This window comes from Liolophura sinensis, chromosome 11 (assembly GCF_032854445.1).
Source record: "Liolophura sinensis isolate JHLJ2023 chromosome 11, CUHK_Ljap_v2, whole genome shotgun sequence".
Classification (NCBI taxonomy): domain Eukaryota; kingdom Metazoa; phylum Mollusca; class Polyplacophora; order Chitonida; family Chitonidae; genus Liolophura; species Liolophura sinensis.
Window position 1 is genome coordinate 8836505 of NC_088305.1, and position 26357 is coordinate 8862861.

General features: G+C 40.9%; 2 protein-coding genes across 2 annotated transcripts in view; both read right to left on the minus strand.

Moving 5' to 3' along the window:
* Nucleotides 1-258: 258 nt before the first annotated feature.
* LOC135477835 (peptidoglycan-recognition protein SC2-like) lies at nucleotides 259-7993 on the minus strand. Its single transcript, XM_064758039.1, has 4 exons — nucleotides 7767-7993; nucleotides 4456-4668; nucleotides 1857-1970; nucleotides 259-461 (listed from the first exon to the last, which is right to left on the minus strand). Exons 1-4 carry the CDS (start codon nucleotides 7981-7983, stop codon nucleotides 259-261), a joined length of 747 nt encoding a protein of 248 aa, XP_064614109.1. The 5' UTR covers nucleotides 7984-7993.
* Nucleotides 7994-16279: 8286 nt separating this feature from the next.
* Nucleotides 16280-26357, minus strand: part of LOC135477484 (adenylate cyclase type 1-like) — a 101126-nt gene continuing 91048 nt past the window's right edge. The window contains exons 15-21 of the mRNA XM_064757602.1: nucleotides 26092-26212; nucleotides 24090-24209; nucleotides 23288-23434; nucleotides 22474-22572; nucleotides 21711-21828; nucleotides 21262-21386; nucleotides 16280-20539 (exon numbers count right to left, since the gene is read on the minus strand). Of these exons, the coding sequence (XP_064613672.1) occupies nucleotides 17924-20539; nucleotides 21262-21386; nucleotides 21711-21828; nucleotides 22474-22572; nucleotides 23288-23434; nucleotides 24090-24209; nucleotides 26092-26212 (3346 nt within the window). The 3' untranslated portion in view covers nucleotides 16280-17923. The remainder of the gene's footprint in view (nucleotides 20540-21261; nucleotides 21387-21710; nucleotides 21829-22473; nucleotides 22573-23287; nucleotides 23435-24089; nucleotides 24210-26091; nucleotides 26213-26357) is intronic.

The following is a 26357-nucleotide window of genomic DNA, read 5'->3' on the forward strand; positions in this document are numbered from 1 at the left end:
GCCCTTGGATCTACCGCTCCCGAAGCGGACGCTCTACCAACTGTTCTATCGGGGCCGATCAAATGACAATGGCGTCACTCGTCACACGTACAGGCACAATTACAATTTTTTTAATTTGTCTACTGTCGGCTTCGATCCAGCAACTACAGTAAATACCAAAGTTGAAATTTTTATGTTCAAGTTGCTTTTATTGGCTTCATACCCAGGATGTAGCATCCCTGTATATCAAATAATTTACCATGTTTCTAACTGTAGAATTCAGCCATAGTGCGGCCATGTCCTGATGACGTCATACAACTTTTGACCTGGGCACTCTGTGGGCCTGACGTCACGGTGCCCCTTCAAGGTGTAGGTTGACGTGACCTTTCCCATGGTGACAGCGCAGCCAATCAGCCGTTTGAGGGCACTCATCGCCGCGTCATTGGGCAGTTGATGAGTGAAGGTTCCGATAACACAAAACCCTGAAGTGTTGAAACACAAAAAAGTAAAAATAGTCAGAATGCTTACAAATTAAACATACGCCTACTACTTAACAACGGTGCACTCAAAGAATGATCTATTAATTTCAACAGGTGAAGTTTGCGTAATGCTAGAATGTATTCTGTTAATATTATCTAATACTGGGTCATATTCAACAAATATCCTTTCAGTCTATTTCGGTATTTTTGTTCATTTGATTTAGAATATGTGTGCTATATTTATCAGAATAATCTGTTGTAAAAAAAAAGGAAATGCGTTCTAACATCACTCAAACAACAGACTTTCTGTTAAATTTAACACATTGCCTTTTGAGAGTATAATAGATGCACTACAAGCAACAACTTGAAGGCGTTAATTCACTGAAAGTTAAAAAGAACAGACAACACTAGACCAAATCTAGCATATTCTACGATCGGCCAGGAGCGTTAACTCACTGAAAGAACAGACGACTAAGCCAAATATGTACATGCATGGATGAAGTGTTTCACATAAAGTATAAAATGCACACCCTTTCTAATTTTTGGGACGTTGCATAAGACAAAAATATCGCAGTTAAATATAGGCAAAATCGTGCAAATTAAGAAATCGATCTAACGGTTGGTGTCACCTGAAACATGTCTCTGCCTTTCTGCCATATGCGTGAGCGTCGGGTCGGAGTTACGCGACATAGTGTCTCCACTTACATCATGACTGTCGTCGCTGCTTTGGCTTTCCTGTCTGTTTTTTTTTTTTTTTTTTTTCGGTTTTTGTTTTTTTTTATTGGTGTTTTACGCCGTACTCAAGAATATTTCACTTATACGACGGCGGCCAGCATTACGGTGGGTAGAAACCAGGCAGATCCCTGGGGAAGCCAACGACCATCCGCAGGTTGCTGGAAGACCTTCCCACGTACGACCCTTTCTGTGGTATGTAATGTTTTATATTTTACCTCTATGGACAATTTGCCAGTAACTTGCCAAAGGGCCTGGTTGTCCGCTTTCTAACACCCATAAACTGACCACCAACGCATCAGTTCCAGAAGAATCAAATAAACGTAAGAGAAATACTCTACACAATTTAGTGTACAGAGTATATACAGGAGAAAGCATGCTTACCGACAACAGATAGTTGTAGGAGTTTCCATTTATCAAATGATTCAAATAATAACCGATGTACCATAATTTAGTCTCCAGATACAAAGAGTCTCATGGTAGCAAGTTCCGAACATTTTATCACTGAAGATGAAAGTTTGTTACTTTTTCCGTACATTCCTTTATAAATGGGATATCTGACGTTTAATTTAGTTATGCAATGAAACATATAACCTGTCGAAGTAATCGACCAGTGAACCGCTGAGTACGGATGATGGGAAGCAGAGAAGTGACTAACTGGCTCACCTAGGCCGTCGTGGTTGTGACCGAGAGTATGTGCTCCCACCATATCCCAGCCTCGGCCCTCGTAAACATTGCCGTCCTCCCCGATCAGAAAGCTGTACTCGATATCACTGTAATCTAAACACATGCCTATACCATACCGTACCTGATATCATTATAGACTTTAACACATCATACCGTACTCGATATTACTGTAATCTACAGCACATGCATGCTTATATCACACACTACCCGATATCATTATAGGCTTTCATGGACAAGACAGCACCTGGCTTAAACATATTTCAGTCGAAAGAAGGGATTCTCAAGCTTTCTAAAAAGTATCATACTTTATGATTTTAATGAGATTTCACCGAATAACATGTAAAACAAAATGACAATACTGCACACATGGCTGATGTGAATCGAGGCCGATATGTTGAGAATTTTAACCAGTCGAGCACATTGCTATCAGATTGCGCGGCCTAAGCTGTGACGTAGCCTTTACACATTCACTCTATGGTAACACGGAACTACTGCATAAGATATCATTTTGAGATGGTTTACAACGCTTTAGCTACGTGTAGCCGAAGGGCCACTTCACGGATCATTCTCGGATCACCACAGACGTAAGATTAGTGAATGTACAAACTAATTAATGATAATATGATATTTTTTCTCTAAATTTATAAGAATTGAAAAAGTTTAATTTTGCTCCTTTGTCTTTATCACATACAAGGGATGATATTTTCCTGTTTTCTTTTGTAAAACTATTGAAATGCCGTGTTCAAGCCGAGGTACTTTCTCTGACGCCCGCGATAACTAGGTCAGCACTGCTCTCATCTTAGAGGCCACCACCACAAAAACTAAAGCATGAAATTCAGCGACAGTCGAATGCCTAGATCAGTCTCAGTCGTGCTTAGATTTATTCCCATTTGTTTCAGAATTTAGTAATAAATTTCAGAATCTAGTTGTACAACAACCCTATTGTTATTTTGTAAACATTTATTAACAGGGGTCAAAATCACCAGCACAACCCCTCCGGAGCTAGGCTAGGAGCTGAACCAGGAATACCCCGGCCGTGCATCCACAGGCTACTTAAACTGTGAATGATATAGCAGGCATACTGCTTCAACAGTTCAAGCAGTGAAGAAATATCCTTCCAGTATGTCCAGTTTCCGAGAAAACCACTCATCACTAGGATCTTCATTGCCGAATTCTACAACATTTATTTGTCAAAGGCTCCTGCTTTGACTATAATACGCAAAAACACCTTCGACGAGTAAACGTGACGTCACCTTGCTGTCCATAATGGAGGTGTACTGAAGCTCTGTCAAGACGAATTTTCACTAAACTTTTACTGGGTTGAAAAAAAAATCTAACAAATTAGTTAATGCCAGTTTAAGTTTGAATGGTAGTTTTTCAGTGGACATTAGTCAGGTGCTGTCATATTACTGTAATCTGCAACACATGCTTATGTCACACATTGCCCGATATCATCATAGACTTTAACACATCACACTATACTCGACATTACTGTAATCTGCAACACATGCTTATGTCACACATTGCCCGATATCATCATAGACTTTAACACATCACACTATACTCGACATTACTGTAATCTGCAACACATGCTTATGTCACACATTGCCCGATATCATCATAGACTTTAACACATCACACTATACTCGACATTACTGTAATCTGCAACACAAGCTTAAAACACACAGTACCCGATATCATTATAGGGTTTAATACATCACACAGTACCCGATATCATTATAGGGTTTAATACATCACACAATACCCGATATCATTATAGGGTTTAATACATCACACCGTACCCAATATCATTATAGGGTTTAATACATCACACAATACCCGATATCATTATAGGGTTTAATACATCACACAATACCCGATATCATTATAGGGTTTAATACATCACACAGTACCCGATATCATTATAGGGTTTAATACATCACACAATACCCGATATCATTATAGGGTTTAATACATCACACAGTACCCGATATCATTATATGCTTTAATACATCACACCGTACCCAATATCATTATATGCTTTAGTACATCACACAGTACCCGATATCATTATATGCTTTAATACATCACACAGTACTCGGCATTACTATGGCCTAGGTCCCAGCACTTTGTATTAGATATCATTATAATCCGTAACACATCACAGCCAGTGTCACTGTAGTCTGTAGAACATCACACTGTAACATATCACACAGTGCCCAATATCGCTGTAATATGTAAAGCATCACACCGTGTACTCAATATTATTGAAGTATGCTAACATCACATTGCATTCGATACGATAGCACCAAAATCTGTAACATATCACACAGTACCCGATATATTTCATTGTATTTAGGTACATTTTTATTTATTTATTTCATTTGCACAGACCACGCCTTCTAAGGCAAGTACCGAATTTTGTAAGCGTTTGTTCCCTCCCTCAAATGTAAAATTTTATCTAGTCCTTAACTATTTCTACCTCTTTGAAACCAAGAAATGAGAAAATCAAATGGACATTCCAGGTTTCACTCTTAGTTGTCGAAGGTGCCTATATGTTAAGAGTTAGCCGACTTACGTTTGCTATCCATGTGATAGTTTTGGAAACTCCGGACTTCCTGGGCGCAGCTGGATTGAGTGTGACACCCATGTGTGGCTGAGTGATGAACAAAGATGTACTTGGGGGTGTGGGACAAACGCCCTGCGGATCCATGAGGGGCACGGGCACCCCACTCTTGACGACTGACGATATGTGGACATCCGCTGGTTGTGGACCCGACGTGATGATTTTCTGAAAGAAATACACTGGCTTTTAAATTTATACTTTTAAAATGGTATCTGTTGCTGTCTCGCCTGGCTCTCAGCACTGGGAGCTTAGAGAAGACAGGGCTGTTTGTCTCGGTGTCAGTATAATGTGACTGGGTGGGGTGTCATGTCTGATGTCTTCGGCATGATACTTCAGAGGCGACAGCAGTGGCGGTGTGGACTTGCCCTGCCACAAGAAATACTTGACTTACATAACCTAATGATTTGTTACGTAAAAGCCAAGCATGGATGCAGGCATCCATCCATGCATACATCAATACACGCATATATAGACACACAAATACATACAGACGTCTGCACGTGCCTCTGCAGTTTTCCTGATTACAGGTAGCTTGCTTTTCAAGACCCGATATTGGCAACTATTGTGCAGAGAAATGGGAATAGTTTCGCGAAACTCCATCACTCTGGTACTCATATGACCAAATCATCACGGTTGAGAGTTTTGATTTTGTTTCAGTTTAATTACAATTGTTGGCTTGTTTTTATAAAATTTAGATACAGCTTATACCACAAAAAAAATTACAACCGACACCTCGATTCAGCCCAGTCTACCTGTAGGCCTATAAATCACAGGTTGATTCCACAAATGTTGAAATATGGTTTTGGTCCAGTTTTTGGGGACTAAGAATTTAAATTTTGTTTACCTTTTTAATGTAACATGTATCTTAAGGCAAATGTATCAAAATTTATGCTTCCAAAAATTAAACATTATAACGAGGTTTTAAGTCTTGCTCTATGTCAGAAATGGCTTTCTGACATGAAAGCCATCAAAAAGAGTGATCTATTTATGTTCTAATATAACAAAGGAGTATTACGCACATATCTCATTCTGTTTCTGAAATAGGCCTGCATGCATAAATTACTCTCCTGCACATCACCTGTATTCTTTCTAAATATCATAGTTCATGCAACTTACAATCAAACAACAACCCCCCCCCCCCCAAAAAAAAAAAACATGTGAATATTTTTTTTGAAATTGCTCTTATTAGAAATTTCCAACAATGTAAGTAGGGTGCCATAGAGGGATACAAATATAGGCTTGTTTTCTGTCTTAGTCTGGATCGTCAATGGCAAATTTAAAAAGTTCAGTAGGTTCGGTTTCATACCATTGTCTGACATGATAGTGATCCAGATCGATTATTTATTTTATTTATTTATTTCATTGGTGTTTTACGTCGTACTAATGAATATTTCACTTATACGACAGCGGCCAGCATTATGGTGGGTAGAAACCAGGCAGATCCCTGGGGAAGCAAACGACCATCCGCAGGTTGCTGAAAGACCTTCCCACGTACGACCCTTTCTGTAGTATGTAATGTTTTATATTTTACCTCTATGGAGGACATCGGGCAGAGCCCGGTGGAAACCCACGACCACCCTCAGGGTGTAGCCAGACCTTCCCACGTACGGCCGGAGAGGAAGCCAGCGTGAGCTGTATGAGCTCACAGTGACCGCATTGGTGACAGGCTGCTGGGTCATTATGCTGCGCTAGCGCGCTAACCAACTGAGTCACGGAGGCCCCGAGAGGTATTTTGATGGAGTACATGCCAGGCTTTGCATAGGAATAAAGACAGGCTGCATGAAGTAGATATTTAATTTACTTACATTTCACGACTAATGTTACATATGGATACTCGTTATAAAAAAAATTCTGCCATCGACCCATTGTCATCGACTTGCTGTCTGACTAGAATTCAATGCATTGAGGATCCAAAATGGGTAACAAGCCTACAGTGCTGATCTCGCTACAGCCAGTATAGGACTCTGTCCAATGAGGGTGGAGGTTCGAATCCAACTCTTTCTGGTTTAATCGACTGCCGCTTAAAGCGCTTCACCTACAAGTCTGACCTCTGTGGTATAAGTGAAAAGAATTCACAAGTACCTCGTTAAATTTATGCCAGTGTATAAATAAATGAATTCATCCCTGATGACGTCGAAACGATTTGATTTCAAAGCTCAAGAGGCTACCCATTTACACGTCAATTGTTTAATTCATGGATTGATTTCAAGTCATTTGTGTTTAACGCCCTACTCAGAAATGTTTCAGGTTTGTGGGCGAATGGAGGAAACATGAATGCCCGGTGTGAACTACAGCCCTTACCTAAATGCCTGACCCCAAATGCCTTAAGCGTCCAGAAATTCATGTACGTGAAAGCGTGGAACTCATTCATGGACTACGAATTTGAACTATGATATGGAATTCATGCCTGGAATATCAACACCCTACCCGGCATCATTGAAAACTGATGACCGCTTCTCTCTTGTGTGTTACAGGCTTTATTTCCTGTGTGTATAATTTCTTACATACCTTTGTCTTTGGGAACTAGTGTTAAACGTTGTTTTGGAAATGGATCTTGCGATTATTGACTTGGAACGCCCTTTACGGACTACGAATGGTATACGAATGTCGGACATGACGCTTATATTTCAGGAACGTGAAATCTTGTCAATAAAGAATATAGTTTTCTTCAGAAAGTGGTGATTTCTTAGCTCCGGTTAAGTTGATAATCAGACTGTAGAGTGGACTGATGTCATAGAGCAGGTATTGCTGGGGTATAGTAGTACAGGGTCAGCTGGGGTCACATTAGTGTTGGGATGATATTAGGGTGCCAGATGGGGTAATATTAGTGTGCCAGGTGGGGTGGTAGTACTGAGTCAGGTGGGGTGATACTAGTGTGACAGGTGGGTGATATTACTCAGACAGGTAGAGTGATATTAGTGTGCCAGGTGGGGTAATATTGCTGAGCCAGGTGAGGTGATATTACTGAGAGATTTGGGATCATGTTAGGGTGTCAGGTGGGGTGATATTAATGAGTCAGGTGAGGTGATATTACTGGGTCACGTGGAGTGATATTAGAGTGCCAGGTTAGTATTTAGTATGCCAGGTGGGGTAATGTTAGTGTGTCAGATTGGGAGATATTAGACTGCAATAGTAGACATTGGAGATGGAGTGACATGAAAGCGCGGCGTTGGGTGATACATCAATGTACATGTATTGGCTTTGTATGCGAGCCGTGTTAGGGTTACATCAGTCCAAACATGTGCAGTCTAGACATACCTTACTCTGGTACTCCACTTTAGCCCACGTGTATCCCTCGGCAGTGACCTGTTGTCCGGTGTAAGTGAGGCAGTGGGGAGGTATGAGCATCCCCAGCTGGGCGTGGCTTGTTCCCGGACCCTGGCGGATGTGTACGTTCAGCGTTGAACATGCGCACTCCGCAGCAAGGCACGTGCGGGTTACAAGAATCAAAGACAGAAGCAAAGTCCCCAGAACCATCATGTTGGACTCAAGAATGTTTCTACCTCGCTATTCTTCGGGAGACCAATGTGCAGATATTGAAATCGGGTCCTGAATTGTATGGTGGTCAGTTCTGTTTTTTCTTTTTCTTTTTTTTTTAATTTTAGCTACTAGAAGATTTGATTTGTCGCACTGCGTGTCTTTAGCTCTTCTGGTGTGTCTGTTTGACGTGTTTAACGTTTTTTTTTCAACAAGAATCACTCGCTGTTCAAGAGTTCGGAGTGCTAGACGACAACATTATAATAATATACTGTATCTAATCAGTCATTCAGACAAAAACGATATATCATATATTTATTAGTATTTATTTGATTGGTGTTTAACACTCAAGAATTTTGTACTTATTAGAGGTCAGTCAGGTTTTTCTCCCCCGACTTTCTCCCGGTACTTGACAAACCTCCTAATTTAAGACAGCAGCCGAAACACCATTGGCTGGATTTGAACACCCTTATTCGGATAGGGGTATATATAGCTGAAGCCAACAGTATACATGGCATGGGGTATGAGTTGTTGTTTTTGATTACGTGTTAACAAGTGGCTATTAAATGGATAACTTTTAAACAAGCTTCTGGTATGAAATACGTACACAACATTCCGTGAGAAAATATGTACCGTACACAACATTCCAGTCATAAAATATGTACCGCACGCAATATTCCGTCATAAAATATGTACCGCACCCAACATTCCCGTCATAAAATATGTATCGTACACAACATTCCCGTCATAAAATATGTACCGCACACAACATTCCCGTAATAAAATATTTACCCTATACAACATTTCCGTAAAAAAATATGTACCGCAACCAACATTCTGTCATAAAATATGTACCGCACGCAACATTCCCGTCATAAAATATGTATCGTACGCAACATTCCCGTCATAAAATATGTACCGTGCACAACATTCCCATCATAAAATATGTACCGTGCACAACATTCCCATCATAAAATATGTACCGCACCTAACATTCCGTCATAAAATATGTACCGTACACAGCATTCCCGTCATAAAATATGTACCGCACACAACATTCCTTTCATAAAATATGTACCGCACCCAACATTCCTGTCATAAAATATGTACCCTACACAACATTCTTGTCATAAAAAATGTACTGTACACAACATTCTTGTCATAAAATATGTACCGCACACAACATTCCCGTAATAAAATATGTAACGCACACAACATTCCGTCATAAAATATATGCCGTACACAACATTTAGTCATAAAATATGTACCGTACACAACATTCTTGTCATAAAATATGTACTGTACACAACATTCCCGTCATAAACTATGTACCGTACACAGCATTCCCACAACATTCACACACAACCTGCTGCCATAAAATATCTACTCGATCTTCGGTCATAAAATATCCACAAAACCGTCATAAAATACCTCTAAAATACCTTCTGTCGTAAAATACCTACACAGCCTTTCGTCATGAAATGCACACACAACTTTAGGTCATAAATGCACAGGCAGCCATCGGTCATAAAATGCCCAGAAAAGCATCAGTCATAAAATACCCACACAAATTTAGGTCGTAATATGTACACACAACCTTCCGTCATAAAATGCCCACATAACGCTTCCTTTTCCACGCAAACATACAGTCATGAAATAACCTTCCGCTGTAAACTGCGCACACAGCTTTAGGAGCAGAGCACGTCGGGAAGAACACCAGCTGTACGGAAATGATAAGCACAATTACGATGTACGGTTATAGCCTTAACACACTAAGATAAAAATTGATAATAGCTAATAATCAAACATACAACTGTATGATACCACACTGTTTGATACAGTGTTACATAACCATGTACACGGTTAGGCCTAAAACGGGGAATTCCCATCTCAACACATCTTTCATACTCCTTATAGCGTAGCCTACGTGCCACTCTTTAAGCTCGCTTAAAGGACAAGACAACACCTGGCTAAAATATATTTCAATCGAAAGCAGGATATTCAGGCTTTCTAAAAAGTATCATTCTTTATTATTTTAATGATGTTTCACCGAATAACATGTAAAACGAAATGACAATACTGCACAAATGGCTGGTGTGAGTCGACGCAGACATCTTGAGAATTTTGTCCAATCAAACACCTTGCTATCAGATTGCGCGACCTAAGCTGTGACGTAGCCTTTACCCATTCATTCCATGAAGTCATATATAATAACACTTAACTACTGCATAAGATATCATTTTGAGTTCGTTTACAGCGACTTAGTTACGTGTGGCCATTTCACAAAGTGTTTGGGGCAGGTCTGTATCATTTACGGACCAACACAGACCTAAAATTAAGGGATTTACAAACCGCGTAATATTCAACCGTGGTATCGCAAATTATGTCAGACAGTAGCATACTGTCTCTGCCCAAACTTCTCTTTCTTCTCTCTAAATACATTTATGGTCGTTCAATATATCAGAGTCAGCGCAAAGTTCATTAGGGATGCTGAGGGTTTTTGGGAATGAGAAGACAGCATCTCATCGGACAACACATAAACTTAAGTAAAAATGTTATGATATACTTATTTTTCATCTGAATTAATTACAATTGAAGAATTTAAAGTTGCTCCTTCGTTTTTCTTGCATACAAGAGATATTTTTTTCCTGTTTTTCTTTTATAAAATACAGCAAAATTATTGAAACGCCGTGTTCAAGCCGAGGTGCTTTCTATGACGCACGCGATAACTAGGTCAGCACTGCTTTCGTCTTAGAAAGCACCGCTACAAAATTGAAGCATAAAATCCAGCGACAGTCGAATGCCTAGATCAGCCTCGGTGGTACTTATATTTATTTCCATGTGTTTCAGAATTGAGCGTGAATCTAGATGTACAACAATCCTGTTGTAACATTTGATTAGGTCCAAAATCACCGGCACAACCCCTCCGGATGCTACGGTCGATGGAGTTCCTTGTAAGTGGTACAGTATGTCTGCTATATTAACAGTTCAAGCAGCAGAAGAAATATTCTTCCAGTATGTCCAATGTCCGAGAAAACTATATTTATCGTTTCGGCCTTTATCGCCGAAGTCCACAGCTTTATCTGTCATGGGCTACTGCTTAGACTATTATGCGCAAAATACCTTCAACGTTGAAGAGCTAGAGTAACCGTTACGTCACCTTGTCCTCGATAACGGAGACGTGCAGAAGCTATGTCAAGGCGATGTTTCATTAAACTTTTACTGGGTGAAAAAAAAATAAAAAAATGTCGATTTAATGTCGATTTAAGTCACTTTGAATGATAATCTTTCAGTGGACATAAACATTGGTCAGGTGCTGTCTTTCATTTTAACATCGATGCCAACCGTGGACAAATTCAACTTTTGTACGTCACACCTAAACATGCTCAGGCTTAGCCTAGCCACTGGTGTCCTGGGGCGGAACTATTTAATCAGCATTTATCAATAAACTTGTTTCATGTGTTGGTTGGAATATAATGCTACTATAAACAACTATAAATAACGGGAATACGTCTATAAAATTTTGTTAGAAGCAAAGGTTGAGACATAGTTATTATGTTTTCTGACACCACTCATTGCCTCATCACGGTGACCCCGTGACTTCGGCTTTGTTCAAGATTTCTGTACATAATTTGCGTAGAGAGCAACGCATGCGCTGTAGGGAGTGTGCACTTATCTCTGTGAGTATAATGGCGTGACCTCTAACAAGAGAAGCCACAATCATCAACAATTCGGCGTGCAGTGTGAAGTGGGCAAGTGAGTGCTTGGGTTTTAACGTTGTACTTAACAATTTTTAGGTCATATTACGGCGAAGGAGCTGTAAGATTGCATGTACGTGTAATGTGCCTCCTTGTTGAAGGACAGATTTCCACCGCACCGATCTAGTGCTGCTTCACTGAGACAATAAACCGAAGGGAAGTAAGTTACCCCACCCGACCCATAATGCTGAACGCCAGGCGAGGAAGCTATAACTCCCTCTTTTAAGGTCTTAGGTGTGACCTGACCCAGGATTGACCTTGGATCTACCACCCCCGAAGTGGATGTTCTTCCACCTGCGTGCAGTGTGAAAGTATCAAATATGTGTTCTTTCTTAAAGGGATGCAGAATCGATGCTGATTGGCTGACGGTGGAGATATGTTTTTTTTGGGTTAAACTATGCAGCTTTGGTCACTCTTTTATAAATCCGTCATACCTAAAATTCAGCCTGTGCAAGGCATAGTCTGGACTTCCCTATTCAACAAACCAGCCAATCAGAATCGATTCGGTAATCCTTTTAAAGGGGTCGGCGCTTATTGGCTGACGGCCAACACAGGTTTCCTGGGTTAAACTGTGCATCTTTGGTCACGTTTGAGTAAAACTATCATACCCAAAATTCAGCTTGGGCTGGGCATGGCCTAGTCTTGCCAATCTATGGACCAGCCTTTCAGAAACGAGTACGAATCCCTTTAAAAAGCAAATGATAAAGTGTCATTTTCTGAATGTTAAAATGATACATGGTAAATGTTGTAAAATATGATCATAAAATATTGTATCATGTTAGATTACAACATTTTTGAAATATATAATGCAGAACACAATTAAAACCGAAGTGTTAATTTCACTTTATTTATTTCACTTATAAGACGCCGGTCAGTATTAATATGGGAGGAAAGCGGGCAGAGCTGGCCACCCTTGTATAAGTGAAATATTATTGAGTATGGGGCAAAACGCCAATCAAATAAATAAATAAAAGCACAAATAACTAAATAACTAAATAAATGTCTAGTATGGCAAGTCATTTCTCCCCGATTTTACGCAGAATTTTGAACGTTTACTGCCATTTCTTGTAGTATATTTGTTTTCTTTTGTTTAATTACTAGATTTACTAAAAGGAAAGGAGCGGACTGTTGTTGAGTCGTTAATGTGTAGTTACCTTTCGGTCGCCAAGACACACGAAGACAGGTGTCAGTTCACTGTTAAGCAGGCCTTGGTTAAAATAGCTAGAGGTCGACCTCGCTCACTGAACCGATTGCATGCTCCATCATTCTTCAAAAACCATTTTTCTTCCGTCAGTATGGTGTGCACGTCTGTGCCTCACACGTCGATGATTGTACCTTCATCAATACAAATGAGCGCCATCATAAAAGTGAAGAATTCTTGAGTATGACTTCAGACAACAATCAAATCAATCAATGAATCAAATGACTTGTCGGGCTTTTGAAGAGCTATTTATAGGTATTTATTTATTTGATTGGTGTTTTATTGCCGTATATACTCACAAATATTTCACTTATACGGCGACGGCCTGTATTATGGTGGGAGGGAACTGGGCAGAGCCTCGGGGAAACCCATCCCCAGGTTGGTGCCTGACCTTCTCATGTACGGCCGGAAAGGAAGCCAGCCTGAGCTGAACTTGAACTCACATCGACCGCATTGGCGAGAGGCTCTTGGGTAAATGCACCGTGTTAGCGTGCTAACCCCTTGGCAACGGAGGCCCCTCTCAGGCTGTGGTATATGATGGCTGATAATTGCCATAGTATGCCTCTAGTAATGCCAAGGGTGATGCAACAAAGGGGCGAAGTCGTGATGCATCGCAGCTTCGCCCGTTCGGTTCTGTCGCAACTTCGGATTATCGTCTCTTCGCCTCTACGCATCGCAATTTCGCCCCTTCGCATCGCAACTTCGTCCCGTTGCGATGCGAAGGGGCGAAGTTGCGAGGGGCATACTGTGGCCCTTATCAGCCATCGTTGAGGTAACATTTTACACAAAATGTACGTGCACATATGACAATAAAAAGAGAAAGGATAAAATTCATCGGATTAAAAATTATCCAAAACTTTAATTACAATCAGTGCATATTTAAATATTTCACATTTTAAACCGTGTATTCATATAACCACAAGTGCAGGTTGTGAACGCTTTATGGAGTATAATTAATAAGACATAGTCAAACATATCTTGGTACAAAAAAAATCACACCCAAAATAAAACTTATCCGATACACTTGGTCTTATAACGGTGGTTTCGAGCTCTCAAACTGAAAGTATATATCCAGTTGATGATAGGATTAAGAGGAAAAAAGACAACATTTGACCAAATGATAAATGTATAAATGCATCGATAAAGTATCCCACCCAAAGTTTTTAAAAAGTTAAAATCTTTTTAGTTTTGTCATGTTTACATAACAATATTGCAGATCAAATTAAACAAAACCGTACATGCAGAATGAGAAAATCGAAAGTGCCGTGTTGTCAATTTTAGAAATCCAAGAGCGCACCTGTTCTCACTATGAGGTCCCTCGATCACGGTTTTGCCTTCTTGTCCTATGCGCTAAATGAGCGTAGGGTAAGAGTGATTCGACATCGTGTTTTCAATCTCAATACGAAAATGAGGCCGATCGAGGAATTCCTAACCAATAAGAGAATCGCTTTTGGTTGTCAAACTCGAATTTGGGAATTTTTGCAACAGAAGATCTTTGGCTGTAGCGAAACAATGGGAATTCCCCGTTAATATCATATCAAATGAGGGAATGCCCCTTTAATATAATCAGCTGTAACCAGTGCCACAAGGGAAGTAATCACTGTTGTCAAAATTGTCAAATTCCGTAGACTGCATAGTTAATACGGCCTAAGAAGTTCAGATTGTGACAGACATCACACTCATAATATGTTCCCAATTTGAGATGCAAAAATTTCGATTTCTGATCAAAACAAGTGGAACTGGCCCTTATTCACATTTTTCGTATGTATAGAGTACTAATACGTGAAATAGTTGTTCGTTTCACTAAACTTTGGCACTTTGACATCTTAAGGGAATATAACCAAATTGCTACTATTGGAAAGCCCCGAACAATAAGTTTTATTGCAGATTTAAAATTCTGATTTTTGACCAAGCTCGTCGCCATATTCAGATCTAGATACCTGTAGATTCTGATTGCTTAGCTCTCACTCTCTGAAAACAATCGTGTATAATAATACACAACATGTGCACCACAGGCACACATCAGTAGTAACACATTTGATGAGGACCATTAATGTGTACCTTGCATACATCATCGTTATGTGCCTACACCTTTAATGTGTACCTGCGATACACATTTTGTTTACCCATCGCTACACAAACACATACATGTGTACAAAACGATACACTTTTGCTTTTTTGGAGTAGATCCTAGGGAAGTCCCGCAATGAGCGACCCTTAGCGAAATAGCAGCATGTAGAACTTGTTAAAACTGATATAGCCAACACCGGAAGATGAAACTGTCCCTAATCTGGATAATTATTTTGTTAATCGTTTTTACTTAATATAAGGAAGTTACTCAAAAGACGATATATGGTCTGAAAGAGGTTCATGGAGAACAACTGCGTAATTTCCTACCATCAGCCAAAACCTCCGTAACGTTTTCTACCTGACATTTTCTCAATAGACAATGATCAGGCGAGGCGATCGCTCTTTTGTTGGCCCACCTTCGCTTCTTGTTACGTTCATATCGAGCGTTTCAAGTCCACGACCCGGCAAAAGTTGAAACAGGCAGCCATACTCACTATCTTTAAACTTTGCGCGCATAAACGGGGCGCGGAGCGGACTAATCTCCACGATCTGGATTTTTCTTTTGTCCTGTACAGCGAATGATTTTTATCTGCCAAGTTTCCGGAGTCTGGCGAAAAGTCTCCATCATGGAGAATACACTGCAAAGATTCAAGAATGGAAATATGGCTGCGGGTTCAAACTTTGGCCTGGTATGCGGTCTACAAATGACCGATTGTGGTCCAACAAAAGAGCAATGCCCTCTGATAAGGATTGCTGATTGACAAAATGTCAGGCAAGAACATTGAAGAGGTTCTAACTACGGAGAGGAAATATCCAGCGTTGTGGGAAGGGACCTATGATAGACGTTGCAACGTTTGTAGGCTACACACAATAGATTGGGCTATTATGAGCCTAGGTGACGTCATAATGTTTTTATATCAGAATGATCACAAATAAAAAAAAAGGTGACGGACAAATAAACACCCCAATATCTGACACAGTTTTAATGGCCCTTCTTTCGATGCAGCCTTTATTTTAATATGTTTTATATTCCTTAAAAAATTATAGACGCGTGGAGAAAGTTTCGAAATTCTTCCTTCGGGAAAAATCACGTTTCTCTCTGTATGTGCTGGTTATGTGACAGATGTGTTTCCGAATGCTGAATTCAATGTGTGTTCTCATCATGGCAGCGTACAGTCTACGCGCTATACATATGACACCTGTTGAAATCATATGCGAGTCAAGCCGGTGTCGATGACAGATCAGAACTTTACAAATGCAAACACTGTGATTTTGTGTTTCGGTTTCAACACATGAATCCTTGACGTAAATCGTCATTTAAGGCTCTATTCTATATAAGAATGGCGTGGGGGTGGGGGGCAACGTTTCTGGAAGAAGTAGTTAGAGTTATTCAGCGAAAAATACACCATGGGGACATTCATCTGTTCCGAAAATTGAGTAGCAGTTGCTCTCTACGGTGTCAGTAACGCATAGCATTAATATCACTGTATGCTTTACTTGGACGCTGGCGTAAACTTGCATGGGAGCGATTGGTTAAGTTCACCTGGACCTGCTGTATTCGTGTCACGCATAGCGGTGAGGCACTGCAGTATCATTAAGCTTTTGCTTTATTTATGCTTTACTTCAGACAGATAGATATTTAGGATTTTGATTAACGCAAAATATGCTGATCTGATCAAGGTAAGCAGACCTAGTGAATTGCAGTCAATCAGCAAGACTGACTTTTTGAGTCCGTATTTAAGAAGAGGCCATAGTGTCTGACAACAACAAAATTATACCTGTCCAATAAAATACGCCTCTGAAACGCGCCCTACGCCCAAGTGTAAACTGTATAAATATATCCACACTCCGCAGAAGGCAAGTGTAAGTTATTTTGAAACGATTATTTTATTGTTAAAAATTCGTAGTTTTGTTCAAAGAAACTTTTCCGTGCTAATCACGAATCAGGGCCATCAAATTAGAATCGACAATTGGGCAAACTACTTTATCCACACAGAGAACATCATAGAAACTTAGATTCCTGCGTCATCGTGTATAATTCCCGGAAATTGAATCTCTTCTCTAAACCTTTATTACATAACTACTACGGTCCTATGACAAAATTTTGAAAATAAATGCAAACAGTGATACATATAACCGCAACTCTCAAAATAAGAAAGAAAAAAACCAGCTAAAGCTACATAATGATCGTAACTTAAGAACAAAAGACACTTATAACTACATGGTTTGACTACAACAAAACAGAGCTAAGCACTAAAACAACATCTTGCTCTCGGTAGAATACATTCCCATAAATGGAGTATTTCTGGTTTGTGCAAATAGATAACTAATGACAGTATGACGATTAGTCTATCAAACAATTGTTTTTCACACTAACTTTGCAGGTATATTTCAGGGTACCGAGTTCCAGTTTTGTCACATTTTTGCAAAGAGCGTTAGGCACTGGCGATACCGCGTAAAACTTTTGAAAAGTCTCGACAGTGGATAAGATACGTCGTAATTTTCATGAAATACACCATATTTGTCTCGCATAGCCCATAATACTCACAGTCATTAAATGTACCCGCATCAGAAATCAGCACATTTCTTTCTATGCAAAACCATTGAAAGATATCAGAAACACAATTCAAACATTTTGTAATACCATCATCAAGCAATTAAAGCGATATTGTGCACAGTGTATACACAGGGTAATTTGCCTTTGGCCACAATCCCACACAATTAAATTAGCACCAAATACGTTCATCTTATGCAAACGAACCAAAGTAGCGTAAAAGTTACGATGGTTCAGTTGTCGGCCATGTTGCAAATGTCCACAGTGATTTTCGCCTCTTCCGGGGTCATTCACCACCAATGCGTAGGCCGTAATGTCCACCGCAATCGATGAACACTTCCGCTTCTGACCAATTGGCGACTACACATCTGTGATTTTCTTATGAAGTTTGCGTAAAGGCATATCAAGGCTGTACGTATCACTAACAGTAACGTTGTCTATATTGATATCATCGAACAGGTCGAGGTCCACATCGCTGATGTTATCATGAACAAAGTAATCCTCGTCACTGGCCATGCCAGGGCGGTAATTATCATACTCAGATTCATACGCCGCCGAACCAGAGTCAAAGTTAATAGCAGGATCACTCCTCGACATTTCACTGCTGCTGGCGACAGACGACACACTGATACTGTCCATGGCCACTGGTTTGCGGCCGTTCCCGATTGCGTACGGGAAGAGAAGCGCGTGCTTCAGTTTGGGGCTGACGTTGGCGGAAGACGCCGCGGAAGACGCACCGTCCTCTCTGTCACTGGGGATGTAGTCCAGGCTACGGCAATGTCGCGGAGGAAGGCCGAAGTTCTGTCGTCGCTTCACCTGGTATGGATTTGGTCCGCCATTAGGACGCTGTCCCGGTTGAGATGCCGCCTCTTCTGGCGTTTTCTCGCGATTTGATTCTCCAAACTTTGGCTGCCACGCAAATGACGTTTTTGGTTTTATAATATCCTTCTTAATACTCCGATTGTCTTTGGGGCTCACTAATGCCTTGACGACGTCGCTGTTTTGGAATGATGTCCCATTCTGATTGAGAGAGGTTTGTTTTGGTCGGGCACCGTTACAATTCTTGGAGTTGGTTCCCTTTCTAACGCCGCTAGAGGGCGGCTTGGTCGACATGGATGCGTCTTGCCGTGTTCGAGGAGAAGACGCCGCGGCCATCAGTTCCTGAAAGAAATCACTAAAGGCGTCGCTGTCATCGGGGACAGGGAAACGCGGAGTAGCAGGCGATTTACGACCCGAACTGCTCAGGGTATCCGACGACTTGGAATGCAAGCCAAATCTCCGCAAGCGCTCTTCCCTTTGCGAGCTCCTTTTCGAATCCGGCGGGTCTGGACAGGACAACTGCCTGTTGTAGCCCGCGTGTTTAAGAGGGATGGGTTCGAGGGCATATGAGTTATCACTTGTCTGGTAGGAGCTGTTCGACCCCACATCGTCATCAGAAAGTTTGGCGGGACTAGGTAGTCTATTCCCAGTGAAGGAGAACTTCTTTCCGTCAGGACTGGCAATAGCACGCGGGATTTTGCTGGGGAATTTCTTGGGTGGTGAGCAGGAACCGTTCCTCTGTCTAGATTTCTCCGATGACAAAGGAATGTTTCTAGTCATTTGAAGACACCCCGGCTTACGGAAGTCTTTATCCGATGACGGCGGGCCGAGAATAGACATTGTTTTGCCGTCAATGCTAGCGAGAAGTGCCGACGTAGGCGTCAGGGTTGAGCGAGAAGAATTGCTACTCCGCGACCCGGCGGATGGAGATCGCGGAAGATTCGATAGTAGCGGCGGTCTTCCTGAATTTTCAAAATCTATCAAATTGACGGGTTTGTTACTGATGGATCCAGTCTTTTTATTGGTTATTCCTGCGACTGTTTTGTCAATGGGTTCCTTGTACACCCCTGTAACTAGAAGGTCATCTTGAGGCCGGTTTCCCTTCGAGCGAGGCGGGGGTGGTATGGCGGAGGATTTGAGAAGTGGTCTCCGGCTTGGGTCACTAGGGCTAAGAGATTGGCCCAGTTCCTTTAGCATATTATTCATGGCTATAAACTCCTTACAAGGGATGTCTTTGTTAACGGAGCTGCTAGTGTAGTTGTTGAGTTTGGACTCACCATTTTCCTGTATCCTGGGACAATTAAATAGCGGTCTAGTCGGTGATTTTATGATCGGAGCCACGCCGGCAAACACAAGCGGTGTAGGGCGAGCGATTGGGATCTGAGGACTGCTATTGACAGAGGAACTACTACGCGGCTGAGGGTCGTTTAAGAGAGTCTTCTTAACTTTGCCCGACGGCGGAATTTGATTGGCTATTGGTATTCCAGAAGAACGAGGAGACGGTTTTGGAGCTGGTTTGGGCGTCTCATTCAAGTTAGTGGATTTGAGGCTGTCAAACATGGCTGACTGAATGTTCTTTTCGTGTCTAGGCAGGCTATTGCCTTGGACATTGACATTCATATAGTGCACAGCTGGCAATTCCGGAGAGTCAACACGAGAATACGTAACGTCCCCGGACAGGCAGTTTGTCAAGGAGGAGTTGCTGATTTTACGGAGAGGGTTCCGGCTTTCTCTGGGACTGTCCGTACTTCCGGGCCTGCGTCTGTTCAGGCTGCCCGGTGGCGTGCCAGCCCCTTTGAAAGATTCCACGCTATTCTTACGCTCCAACGGAATGGCGCCGTAATTTGATTGGCCTTTGCCGTGTGACGTCACAGAGCCTTGGCGCGCCATCTCGCGGCCGCCGCTACCGGTGCTCGACTGCCTGACCAGCGGCATGCTTTCCCGTGCGCTACATCGCGATTCTCGGGAAGGCGGTCGAGGAATACCAGGACTTTCCGGACTCAGGCTGCAAAGAGACGGATTATCCGGAAAATACGTTCCGGCTTTCCGGCTCATCAGGTAGTACGTGACCATTTCACCTTTGCCTTTCACCACGATTCTTCCCCGACACTTGAATTCGTATCGATCTCGTAGTGCCGATCGAAACTCTTCGGTTACCTGAAGGCAGAAGTGTACATATAAAATTATCGGAACCAAACAAGAATATCTAAAGATAAAAATTGGACTGATATTCTGTTATCAGATTAACAACAACACCATAAGCTCATTTTGCTGACACAGGACTTAACAGAAGCATGATACAAGTTTTGGGTTGTTTTAACAAATGTCAACGAGAATTACCTCCCTTATCTATTCATACTTGTTACGCGAATGCTACGGCATGCGAATTGCATACATGCATATCTAACGAGTGGTCCAAAACCAAGAATCTCAAAACGCCGGTGTAAAAACCATTTTTGAAAGACGTGACAACTTTAAACTATCATTGAGAAATATCGATCAGTTGTGAAACAAGTTCAGTCTTTGAAACAAAATTAGGAAAAAAAAGACGTTTTCACATGATCATGCTGACCACTTTTGAAATAAAAAAATTACAGATTTTGACACAAACACATCCCTTTTCATAACTGGTGAATCCTTTTTTTGAATTGGTTACCTTATTTAACAATGGCCAACATTTATTTCAAAAGTAGTCAGCAGAATTGTTTCAAAACTGGTCATTTTTTTCAAAGTGGAACAGATTTCAAAATTGGTTAATTTTATTTCAGAAAGTGCTTTTCACTTCAAAACTGACATCCTTTAAAAAATGGTCCGTGCTACATCAAACCGGCACAAATCATGTTCATACTCTGTGGTTTAGCTACACTCTGTGTATCTACCTGAATGTGGTCCGGACGCCCCGTTGTCTCCATCCTGCTGGCCACGTTGACGGTGTTCCCCCAGATGTCGTACTGAGGCTTTCGTGCCCCGATTACCCCAGCCACCACCGGACCTGTGTTCATACCTTCAATGAGAGCGAAATTCCTGAGTCAATAATAATAATAAAGGGTTACAGCATAGGTGGTGCAACCAGAGCAGCGACAACAGTATGATAATTGGCAAATGGCCACACGTAACCGGTGAAATACCGTCAAATTACCTCAGTTATGGTGTACTGGATATGGTGTACTCTTATTGTAACCAAAAAAAAAAAATAATAAAAAAATAATAATAAAAATAAAAATAACGAAAAATGAGAGGGGAGTAATTTAGAAATTTCTGTCCATGGCCGGGTTTGAACTCCCATCTCGTGTGTACTAGCTCGGTTATAGTCAATTGTTTAACTCACCAACTCGCATCATGAAAGTGTTGTACGAGTTCTCGTTGATTACACGCAGTTTATCCTTCATTGCGAAAATGAACTCGACCAGCACTGACAAATGGTAAGTGATGGACTCTTCGTTGTCCTGAAACACGTTGTCAAAAGTTGTAACAAACGTTTTATAATATGTATCCAAGTTGCGCTTTGATTGCGACTGTTCATACATCCATCGTGGTGATATAATTAAGCATGACGAATATAGTCACTAGCCATGGGTTAAGCGGAATTAGACGCATGCGGTTACGAAGCAGAATGTGACAAGTACTGAGAAGTATACTCATGGTGTACCTTAAGAATATTAGAGTGAAGACGTTTGATGGAATAACCTTGACACACCACTTTTTGCAGTAATACATAATTGGCTGAAATCGTCACATAACACACAATCTAGCAAGTTATAAAAGGCGAAATGTGTACATGTCATAAGCAGGATCTTTGATTCTTTCCTTGATTCCTCGCCACGATATGGTTGAAATATGGTTGATGTGTCGCTAAGCCATAATCATTCATTCATTCTTTCCTTGATTCTCTGATTATTCATTCATTGATCCATTCATTCACTTATTCCTTCATTCGTTCGTTCGTTCTTTCTTGCATTCATTTACATTCCTTCATTCATTCACATTAATTCATTCATTCCTTCAGTCATTCAAATTCATTCATTCAGATTCATTCATTCATTCAGATTCATTCATTCATTCATTCATTCATTCATTCTACTCAGACCCACCTGTATCAGGAGATCAGGCATCAAACCCACCGCTCCCATGTATGTATTCCCCGTTGTCTTTATCTTGTCCACCGCTCGAAAACGAGGCTCATTTAATAACTAAACAAAAAAATACAACAGAAATTCAAGAGAACACGATAATATATCAATATGAATGCGATAAAGCAAGTTTATTTTAACTCACAAGGAGTTCACTGTAAAGACTTAAATTAGAAACGAAAAGCAAAATCATAATTCAAACATTCACATGTAGAGTGAACGTGTTAACTGATAAAGCTAGATAGGCCAGTATATCTACCCATGTTGTTATTTCTATTTATTTATGCATTTATTGCTGAAGGCCGTAATATCAACAGTCTCCCAGAGGAAACCACCGATCTTCGCCAAGTACCCGAAAAATTTTCTCATTTAAAGCCTCAACCTAACCAGCCTGAGCGGGAATTGAACAAGCCATCTCATTGGTCAAGGTTTAGCATACTTCCCAGAGAAAATGTATGTATGGTTTGGGTTTTTCGTCGGACTTGAACGACGAGAACTCATTAGGTGTTCATGCCGCCAAAGTGCTGTCGTCACTGAAGCATCATGCCGAAGACACCATACATGACAATCCAGCCAATTGACACCAGCCAACCAGTTTCCTTGCTCGAACCTCTCAATGCTGAGCGCTAAGCGAGACAGCAACAAGCACAATTTTTGCACTCTTTTGTATGACCCGAACCTGGTTTAATCCCAGGTCTGCCGATTTCGAGGCGTACAGTCTGAATATTAGGCCAATATTAGGCGGTAAGAATCTGTTGATAAGCTCCTCGCTCACCTCGTCAAAATCCGCAATAATCTCATTCAGAACCCTGAGACACTCCACGCCCTGGTTGTTGCCGTCCAACTCTGTGTAGAAGTCGGAGAAGTTTGGAATGGAAGCGAAAAAGACCCCAACACGGTGATACTGTTGACTGTACAATTCCTGTAGGACAGATAAAATGGCGTTCCGCAATTGTTATAACGATCAGAGATGTGCAGTTTGAATACAGAACACATATCAGTGAAATTCGTCGGGAAACTTGGAGAATATGTTGACATATGTTGGGGTGGTGAGAATTTGGGCCCCAAGACATGCATGCACATGGTGTGACAACTTTGGAATATTTGTTTGGCATTTGTGGTCAGTGTGACATTTGTGCTCCGTGTGACATTTGTGGTCCGATTTCCATTTGTGGCCCATTTAACATTTGTGGTTTGTGTGACATATGTGGCCCGTGCGACATTTGTGGTCTTTATGATATTCAAGGTTTGTTTGACATTTTTTTTTGTCTGACATGTGTGATCATTTGTGCTTTGTGTGACATTTGTAACATTTGCGGCATTTTCTGTTTGTATAACATTTCTGGTCCCTGATATTTCTGGTCCCTCGGATATTTCTGGTTTGTCGGATGTTTATACTCTCTCGGATATTTTTCGATTCTTTATACACTGCGCTATAGCGCCATGAACCGAAATGTTTTACGAGAGTAGTTACGAGAGTAGTTACGAAAAGTTCCGAAGTTTTGCGAAAGTGGACTCATTTCGTACCATAAAATACAAACATAAACACTACATGTTAGAAACGATAGGGTACAAACCATATGACTTTTGTTCTGGTTATCTATGAAATGAGAGGCGACATGAGCAGGCAGGAGGTTGCACAGGATCTGCTTATTGTTGTTCTGCAATTCTCTCATCTCCAACGTCTCCTCGGCAGCCTGTCAACAGAACAGATATGACTACAGCACAGAGTAAAACCACAGCAGTGACGACAATGTGATAGTTGGTATATGGTCACACGTATTACCGGTGAAATCAAGCCTCTTGTCAGTTTACTTCAGCCAGGGTTTTATTCCAACTGTTCGTGTATATGCTTAAAAAGGTAGAAGCATAGATGAGAAAGGATAACACAGCCTAACACTCAAACTTGAACTGTAACTCGATATGATAAAAGTCATACACCAAGTTTCAGTTCAATTCTTGCGAATTGCTAAGAACAAAAGGGTCCGTTGAAAACTGTCATACATGTGTGAAAACTGGACGTAGGGGTCTGAAATTCGAACTTGGGCTATAACTTGTAATGGTCAAGTACCAAGATTCAAGATTCAGTTAGATATGATGAATTGTTTTCCACTTAAGTCCCGAAACCAGTTAAAATCGAAAACGACCATACGTGTGTTCAAATTAGATATAGGGGTCCGAAACCCTAACGTCGTCTGTAACTGAATATAGTGAAGCTTTGTACCAAGTTTCCATTCAACATGATGAATCGTTTTCAATACCAAGAGAAGCGATCATGTACAGCAATAGCGGACATTATTATTCAAGTAGGCTGAGGGATCTGCTGTTTTATAAGTTATATGATTTGTTTAGATCTGAAGAAGGCTGGAGAGCCACATTCATAAATCTTCTATTGGTGAGGTTTGCGCTGTCGCAATACCCTCTAGTCCTCAAAACGATTTCAGTCTTATTTTCCTCGAGGGAAATTGAAATTTAAAAAAAAAACAACTGTTATTAGCTAAATACTGTCCCAACTTCACAGCTCGCTAAGAAAAGCCTTCTTGGAATTAATTTAATTTATTTCTTTTTCTTTTGAAAATTCCTTTAGCTGTCAAAATTGGCTAATGAGGTAGCCTGATCGATTTCTAGTCAGGAAAATTCCTTTATTCCACACAGAACCAAAGCTATAGGTTTATTCTCCAAAAAACCGTCTCAAAAGCATGAGCAAAGAAATGGATAGAAGATGATTTATAATTATACATTTATATGCAAAAACAGTGATGAGATCAACGTTTTACCCTGACGGGCTCTGGATCTGCATGGCGCTGAAGTACAGTATTGGATGCTTGAAAATTGTGTAAATCAGAGAAGTCACTAAGGCGGCTTTTCTTGCGTAACTATAGTAGGTTGCGTCCCTTTACTCAGGAGAATATCAAGATTTGGCGTGATCGTACAACATTTCCGGCCTACACAAGCCAGCCCCAAGCCGTGTACAGATACACATTGTCGCAAAGCTTGCGCACTACATCTTTGCTTTGTGAGTACAACAATACAATAATGGCGATGTGCTGAAGAAAAGAAGAAAAGGGTACACAGCTTCAAATGTTCCCCATGAATGCTTTCTGAAATTCCATCTTGTTAAAGACACTTCTACTTTGAACGACAATCTAACTTTGTTTCAGCTTGCCAGGAACTAAATATAGAATTAATAATGTCACGTTTCACGAATCTTTTGAGGTGTTTTCATGCAGATTTTCCGAATGCGTTTTCACTGTTCTCTCTGTCTGCTATCCATATTTGTTACGAGAGTTACAGTGGGAAACATCCCCAAATATGTTAGTTTGGACCCTGGGAAAAGGTTAGTTAATTACACAGGCCACTGGGTTGACGTTGACTTATGCTAGGAAGTTTAAACGGGCGGTGAATGTTAATTCCTTACCGTAAATCCCACCTATTTGGGACTGTTTTACACCGTAACTCTCGCACCTGCCTTACTCGAACGGAAGTCTAACTAAATAGACTATTGGAACTAACAAGGAATACACATTGCAATCTAATCTTAATCAGAACTTGTCTATCTGGGTAGGCTGGCTTACATACCTGTGATTTCCAGAGAAAGTCAAGTCTGTATGTCCACTCCTGCTGACGACCATGGATAAATAAGGCCAAAGTGAAAATCACAAGAACCACAATGCCCATGACGTGGTTCGGAATAGCCGGCCTGGAAACCACAAAAAATGTTTATGTTAATAGGTCAATGTCAATATCTTCATTTTTTTTTAAAAGTTTCAACCTCTTCCATAATCAATATTCTAAAGCCGCGTTTCTAGGGTCACAGTGCAATTGTCCAGTCGACCCTTCAGTTC

Coding starts and splice junctions, on each gene's coding strand:
- LOC135477835 (XM_064758039.1), bottom strand. CDS start 7,983: ATGATGGTTCTGGGGACTTTGCTTCTGTCTTTGATTCTTGTAACCCGC. Junction 4,669..7,766: donor GGCTAAAGTGGAGTACCAGA/GTAAGGTATGTC, acceptor TATTTCTTTCAG/AAAATCATCACGTCGGGTCC. Junction 462..1,856: donor TCACAACCACGACGGCCTAG/GTGAGCCAGTTA, acceptor TCAACACTTCAG/GGTTTTGTGTTATCGGAACC.